The 7,400-nt window shown below is 58.7% G+C and overlaps 1 protein-coding gene across 1 annotated transcript; it reads right to left on the bottom strand.

The window, feature by feature from the left end:
- Nucleotides 1–8: 8 nt before the first annotated feature.
- ZNF740 (zinc finger protein 740) lies at nucleotides 9–7,314 on the bottom strand. The gene is made up of 6 exons (XM_004692710.2): nucleotides 7,003–7,314; nucleotides 4,756–4,905; nucleotides 4,362–4,451; nucleotides 3,804–3,927; nucleotides 3,413–3,531; nucleotides 9–2,608 (listed from the first exon to the last, which is right to left on the bottom strand). The coding sequence occupies exons 1-6, from the start codon at nucleotides 7,009–7,011 to the stop codon at nucleotides 2,519–2,521; spliced, it is 582 nt and encodes a 193-aa protein (XP_004692767.1). The 5' UTR covers nucleotides 7,012–7,314; the 3' UTR covers nucleotides 9–2,518.
- Between the last annotated feature and the right edge of the window lie 86 nt (nucleotides 7,315–7,400).

Genomic DNA, 7,400 nt, shown 5'->3' on the forward strand with positions numbered 1-7,400 from the left:
CCCCCCCCGCCCCACAACACGCGCAGGCCTCTCTCCAGTGCTAGGCCCACCCCAGCAGAGGCAGGGCCGTGGGTCCCGCCCCTCAGCAGTCTCCGCATGCGGTTTCCCTGGAGCGCGGTGGGTCTGCCGGGCACTGGGTCACCCCCTCCTTCACACGCACCCAGTGCCCCGGACACCAGCACCCAGGCAACCAAACTGCCCACCTGCTCCTGAGCTCCCGCCACACCCAGTCCTCGCTGTCAGCACCCTGTGCACGCACGCGCAGGGGTGTCCCCAGCTCACCCCCAGGCAGGAAGCGGGGCGGGTGGGGGGGCAGGGTGCAGCCTGACTACCGTACGTGCACACACTGAGGGGCGCGGGTCACTTGTGCGACACCCTCTACAGGCCTCCACGCCCCAATAACCCGCGTCAGCTGCAAGGAGCAGGGGAAGGGCCTCCCACTTCCCCAAGCTCTGAGAGGACAGTTTCCTGGACGCAACCTCCTTCCCAGACTGAGCGACATGCTTCAGCCTCAGCGCCGCCTACCAGGAAGGGGCTGGTTCACGTGAGGAAACGCGCCCTGCTTGCAGGGCCACAGGACAGATTCAAGGGCTGAGGGATCAGTTCTGGACCCTATCAAACAGGGGTGCCCGCACAAAGCCGGAAAAACAAACGGTGCCAACACATTCCCCAGCGTCTCCCCAAAAGGATCTCAGATGCTGTCAGCATGCCCTGACTCCTTTCTTTTCCCTCGAACTCCTCATGCCTTAGAGCGTGAAGGACCCCCACGCCACCAGGTGAGCTCCTCTGGAACAGGGAACCGGCGGGAGACCGCCGCTGCTGCCTCTCCGCTCCGGGCACTTCCTGGGGACTGGAGCGCACCTCCAGGGGGTGCCCCTGCAGACACTCACTGACAGCCTGGCCAGCTCACCCAGCCCCCCATGATTATTCCTAAGCAAGTTCCCCTCACCACAGTGGGAGCGCCTCACAAGGATCCTTTCCTTAGCAGAAAGAGGGCTTTCAATTTTGCCTTAGAAAATTCATTCATTAGACCTGGCTTGGGTCAGAAACACCCTAACCACCAGCATGTTGCGTCATTCTAAAAAAAATCCAAAAAAAACCCCACAAAGCAACCCTCCAAAACAAAGCCCTCCAGTCCCCTCATTTGAGTTCTTCAGCTCCCGCTGAGACTTCCAACCCTTCCGGTGTGGGAGGCAGGGAGGCCGTGTCACGTTCATCCTTCCCTGAGCTGAGGGCCAAGAGGGTTTGGCTCAATCATATGCCACCTTTGAGCATACAAACAAGAACATTCGTGAACACACCCCTCCCCCGTCACTGTTTTGGGGGTGGGGTGGTGGCAGAGAGGAGCGAAGAACCTGGCCGAGCGTGAAACCCGCATTAGGCCTCCCCAGCGCTCGCTCGGCGGCGCCCTCCCGGCCCTACGTCTCTGCTGGCTGAGGGCGGCCGGCGAGAAGGAAGCCGAGACCTCGCTCTCTGGGACCGAGGGCCAGGCCCCGTTTCCTCTACGCGAGGACAGTGCTAGACTCGGGCAGGACGAACAGCCCCCGCCCAGCAGCCATGTCAGCGGACCCACACTCCCTCGCTTCCTGCACTCTTGTTCCAGCTGTGGGCGCCAGGAGCGACGGCCCGCTGTGACATCCACGACTCCTGCTCGACCTCTGTCTGGCTCAGGAGTCAATGGCAACGAGGTAGCCACGAACTAGCTCCAGGATCACCTGCCTAAAGAGAGGAGGAAAGGGTTTTCCGGGCTCTGTTGCCCAGCTTCCTCCAGAAGGCACTGAGCTGACCCCATCAGGTACCGGTGTGACGTGAGCCGCGGTCTCACCCAAGCACACGACTCCTGCCCTTCCCTGCGGGACGCAGGAGGCACCTGTCACTCGCCGGCTCTAGCCCTGCCGCTCCTCCCTGTTCTTCTGACCCTACCCTGTGAAGGAGGCAGAAATCTCAGCTGCCTTCGCTGGTCCCACCTCCTCCAACTAGGAGCTGAAGTGCAGGCTGGTGGAACACTGAGGAACAACTGTACCCAAAAATTCCATTTTGGGGTAGGACTGGACCAGCGCCCTCAATCCCTGCTTTACCCCGGACTTTAAGCCTCTAGATTACCTGTGTCCACAGGACGCCTACTGAAACTGCTTCTGGATAAACAAAACAAGAACAGAACAAGTAAACCCCTCTCCCAGTCGCTTCCGTTTCAGCTGCCAGCTAGAGTCCCAGGTGCGGGAGCACAGTTCCGTCTTGGTCCTATACCTGGAGTCTCCGTCTCTGACCTCAGCCACGGTCCAGGGACTAGCTTCCCTACCCGGGAAGGCTGAGGAGCTTCCCCGAGATCTCAAAGTCTCAGATTATTTACAGAGCCGAGGCTCTGGGGCCGCTGTCCCTTGATGCACGCTTCTGGTCTCCTGGGTCCACTCCTCCAGGAGGGGGACAGGTACAGACAGGGTGGTGGTGGGACCATCAGACCAGAGGGGTGCACTCTTCGGTAGGTTCTTCTCACTCCCACCACCAGGGGCCCTCGCGCCTATAGAGAAAACTGCCCGTCGGAAGTCTTGGACTGACACCCTTGGCACATCCGTTTGTGTCTGAGTAATCGATCTGTCCGAGAAAAACACTGAGAAGAGAGGGAGGGTTAAGTGGCAGGCGAGACCCCGCGAGCTTCGGCCTAGCGCGTCTTCCTCGCGGGGAGCACGCGCCCACTCCGGGCACGTGGCGAGGACACAGGGCGCGAGACCCGGGCTGAGCCAGGGACATGCCGCCGGCCGCCTGTGGCCGGCGCCAGCTGCCTGACCGCTCTAGACCCGCACGGTCGCCTGCAGAATGGGGCCAGATGCCTGCACAGTGGCTGCTTTACTCAGCAAACACCAGCTGTTTCCAGACTGAGCGCAGAGGAGAGAACCAGAGGACCGTTTCTGCCCCGCGAAGCTCACGCGAGCGCTTAACAAGATTCAGCGAGAGAAGACGGAACAAAGCTTGAGACCCAGCCGAGCCCCGAAGCGTCAGCTCTATCACTCATCTCGCACTCTGGGCTTGCTCGGTCCCGGCTCGCCTGCATCTAACCACCCCCACGGCGCGGGTCCCATCTCTTCCTCCAAACCACAGCAGCCGGGAGAGCGCACTTGCATCTAGTCCCTGCCCTTGCTCCCGTGTCCTTGAGAACCGGGGTCCTCTGAACCTCGACCTCCTCGGCTGTGGGGGTAACAGGGCTCCTGTATGCAGTGAGAGGACTGCAGGGACGGGCGGCATCGAGTGCGCTCTCACCGTGCCTGGCGGAGCACGAGAAACGCTATCGTCACTACCACCATCGGCCACCCTCGCAATCGTAATTCTCACGAACAGCTGCAAAGGCCAGAGGCGCCTCACTCATGGTCGGGGGTTCCTGGGCCCCCGGGGGCAGGGAGATGGGCGCGCGGCTCACCTGGTGGCATCGCTCACACTGGTAAGGCTTTTCGCCGCTGTGCACACGCTTGTGGCGCTCCAAGTGGTACTTCTGGATGAAGCGCATATCACAGATATCACACTCAAAGGGCTTCTCGCCTGGGCCCGGCGGGGAGAGAAGCGTGTCAGAGGCAGACGTGGCAGGGAGCTCACCCCGGTGTTCCCCAGAAACGCAACCTTGTAGCCCCGTCGAAGTCTGGGAAGTTTCCGCAGCCAGCGGTCCCGGCGACAGACACGGGCCACGTCGCCCCGTTCACGTACCCTCCTCCTCCAGAATCCGCCTCTACGATCGACCCCAGGGGCCACACACACCCCCTCGCTCACCCCAACCCCGACTGGCTCCCCCTTCTGAGGACGAGCAAGAGACTTACCAGTATGAATGAGGATGTGCCTCTTGAGGTGGTAACTGCTCCTGAAGGCTCCGAAGCAGTGCTCACAAATAAAATTTTTGGGAATCTTTACTTGGAAAGAACCATTCTGTTCCACCACCACCACCTGGGGGCAACAAGCAGACAGTGAAGCAGCGCTCTGCCCGCCCGGCCCGGCCTCCTCTCCGCGCTGGGCCTACTTCCAGCTGAGGGCCAAGCAACTCCGTGATGCAGTCACTGCCCACACCCCGCAGTGACGCGACCCTGGGGAGGGGCGGTGTGGGTGAGCTCCCACTCGCCAGGCCCAGCGCTCTGAGTGAGGGCAATTGCCTGCCTGGTGCCAGAGGAACGGCGCTCCCAGGCCGCCGACTCTCCCTTTACCAAGGCTACGCCAGTGATGGCAGAGCGCTACCACCCGAGCGGTCTCTGGGTGACGTCACCAGCCGTGAAAGGACCAGAACAACTAGGCGAAGCTCCAGGGTGAGAGACAGAGGGAGAAAGAGGAGGACTGCCCCATTCCCAAGCTTCACAAGTTTGGGGCTCGAGTACCCCATTACCTGCCTTTTTAACAGTCTTTTTGGAGTGCGAGGCCTCGGCCAAGCTGTCATCGTCTTTCCGGCTCCGGGACTTATCGCTGTCTTTTCGGTGGCCCTTTGAATGCAAACCAGACCCGAAGTCACAGTCCATCTCAGAGAGTGGCCGGGAGACCAAAACTGCTCTGGGCAGCGAGCAGGGAACGCCTGCTCTAGCGCCGTGCGCCTCCACTTCCGTGCGGGCACCCTGGTCTCAAGGGCTCGGGGGCACAGGACAGACTTTCCTCAGCTCGTTAAATGCCCACGCTGGGCCCCTTTCCCCACTTCCCTAAACAGAAGCGCCGAGGAGCCAAAGCTTGGCGTCTCCTGGCAGAGCCTGGGCTGCCCGACCCCAGGCGCCACAGCAGACTCGAGCGCCGTACCTGACTTGAGCACCTCAGCACATCAGGGCTACCTGCCCGCTCTCCATTCTCGGCCTGCTTGCTGGCAATCTGGCTCAGCATCATCTTCTTGCTGGCTGCAGTGGGGACCAAACTCACACCTGCTAGGCCTTCACAAGCCAGGAGACTTGCCTAAGTTGAAAGGAGACGAGGTGTCAGGTCACCTAGCAGGGCAGGACAAAAACAACTGCCATCCTCCACAGAACTGGCCTTGCACCCAGCTAAAGCACTGCCTCTCTCAGGGGCTCCCTCCTCACTGAGAAAGCCCGCTTTCTTCAGGCGCCCTCCCTAAGTCACCTCCCCGCGAACTCTCAGTAGTCCCTGCTCAGCATCTAGACGCACACCAGGGCAGCGGCCAGTGACACCTGTGTCCTTGGCACTGCGCCAGAAGTGGTCTGTGGGCGCCCTGGGGGCCCGTGGCGGTGCGCCAGTCCCACAGCAGGCTGAGGCCTGTCCTGCTGACCCCTGGAAACGGAGCTGTCCAGGGCCTTGCTCCCAGAGCAGCACTCAGGCCCGAATGGCAGGCCTGGGCTGACTCTATTCCATCAGGCCCCACAGACACGCTCTTCGATGAAATCAGTTCATTTTCCCTTTAACTTTATGCTCCCAGGTGTCACCTGGAACAGGGAGCGAAACACCTGCATTCGGAGTTGAGCGTACACCGCCCGCCCTCTGCCGCACTGGCCTGCGTGCACCTCCTGGCGGCTTCGCACGCCAGGCGCTACAGAACGCTCCACTTGCCGCAACGAGCAGCGTTTCGGCAACTTTCCTCTCTTCACTGCCACAGCCCTTAAACTGACTGTCCAGCCCCCAAACTGCCTTTGCACAGCCAGCCACAGACTTTTCTCACTGAAGAAACACTTCAGAAATAGCTGGGTCAGCAAACTTCCAGCAGTGATTTAAAAAGAAATTCCTTTGAGATGACCAGTATATCCTGGGAACTCTGCTGGCCCTTCAGGGACTCTGGAGTGAAGGGCCTGGAGGGAGGACACTTCGTTCTCAGCCCCTGCAAGTGCAAGATGCTCATCTAGATACAGGGCTCCTGGGAGTTACTGTGAGGTGTGAAGCTAGAGCCTGCTAGGCAAGGGGGACACGCAGGGGTCTCCCAGGAGGCACCCCGAGGCTGCAGTGGGTGGCTCTGGAGGGCGCCCACTCTGCTCAGAAAGGAAGCTACACCTGCAGCTGGAAGAAAGTCAATCACACTCTAATCGAGCTGCTGTCCTGGTGAGACTGGCACGGGACGGCCCTGGAGGAAAGTTGGGAAAACTCGGGGATGCTAAACACAGCTTTTCCTCCCAGATGACCATGCCAGCCCAGCTGGTCATCCTGCCTCGCTAACACATCCTGTTGCCCCACAGTGACAGTCGCCTTCGAAGTACACTCTGCTGCCGGACCCTGTCCACAGGCTTCATCCTATAGAACAAAGCCTAATTCCTTAGTAAGGGTTACACTCTGCTTACTTCTCCAGGAAACAATTCACTCACCCGAACTTCCCCATTCTTTACTTCCTATCCCACTCACCACAACTGCTTAAACCCTTTGCTCCCTGCGGCACTTCCAACCTCATCACATTCTCCCTGCCTCTAAGCCTCTGCCCAAGATGCTCTCGTCTCAATGTCCTGTTCTGCTGATTCACAGGTAGCAAACAAAATATGCCCCCTTCCAGCTTCATCTTTTTCCATCCAGGCAAAGGAATAGCCCTGCACACTTCTCCATTACTGTACAGTCCTTCAATCAACAGACTGACTGAGTCTCTACTACCAGTCAGTCACCGTCACGCCTGCTCTCCCACCCCCCTACGCGGCCTGGAAGCTTGCTGGGGACAGGGAAAACCATATTCATCTTTGTATCCCCAGCACAATGCCTTGCATGTAACAGGAGCTCAATAAATTCCTGTTGAAAGAAAAAACAAATGAAGCATTCAGCGGACTGTCCACTCCCTCCTGCCCATAGGTCCTTAATGCACCCAGCTTAAGGTAAGCTGGGCACTCGTTGCTTGGCAGTGTCCACAGGGCCTGCGATGCAGCATAGCCTACCTCCTTCACTTGACTGGAAGCTCCCTGAAGGCAGGGGCTGTGGCCTGTCTCCTTTCCTTCCTCTAGATCTCCCCCTGGTGCTTAATACAGAGCTTGGCTCACTGGGCTGGTCAGCATGTTGACTAAGGCAGCATTCAAGGGTGAGATTGCAAACACGCTTCCCAGGAGGAGGAGGACACTAGAGTTTTTTTACCTGAGCCATGCTGATTTCTCACTTAATGCAACCCAAAGTTCAGGAGGTTCTTGATCCACCCTTCCTCAAGACACTGCGGTTTGAAGAACTGTCACCAAATCACAGTAACAGCTCCTCTGTGTCCCTTCAGTCCGGATGCCATAGTGAACTCTCTGTCTTCAAATAAAACTTAGTGTCCTCCGAAGGGAAGATAGATGTTGCAAGAATCCCTGGACTCTGCCTGGCTCCTGTGTACTGGACGAAGAGTCGGCCAGCCTTGGTTTTCTAGTTGACTGCTCTTGATGAACTTCACAGTCTGTTTCATAAACCTGAAACCAGAAATGGAAATGGGGCTATTAGGCGCAACATCCTCAGGCCACTAACCTGTAGTGGGCTGAAATTTTTTTTTTTTTTTTTTT

This window comes from Condylura cristata, unplaced genomic scaffold (genome assembly GCF_000260355.1).
Source record: "Condylura cristata isolate star-nosed mole 26May11 unplaced genomic scaffold, ConCri1.0 scaffold00034, whole genome shotgun sequence".
Taxonomy (NCBI): Eukaryota; Metazoa; Chordata; class Mammalia; order Eulipotyphla; family Talpidae; genus Condylura; species Condylura cristata.

Coding starts and splice junctions, on each gene's coding strand:
- ZNF740 (XM_004692710.2), bottom strand. Junction 4,452..4,755: donor TGCTGAGGTGCTCAAGTCAG/GTACGGCGCTCG, acceptor TTGCATTCAAAG/GGCCACCGAAAAGACAGCGA. Junction 2,609..3,412: donor AGTGTGAGCGATGCCACCAG/GTGAGCCGCGCG, acceptor CTCTCTTCTCAG/TGTTTTTCTCGGACAGATCG.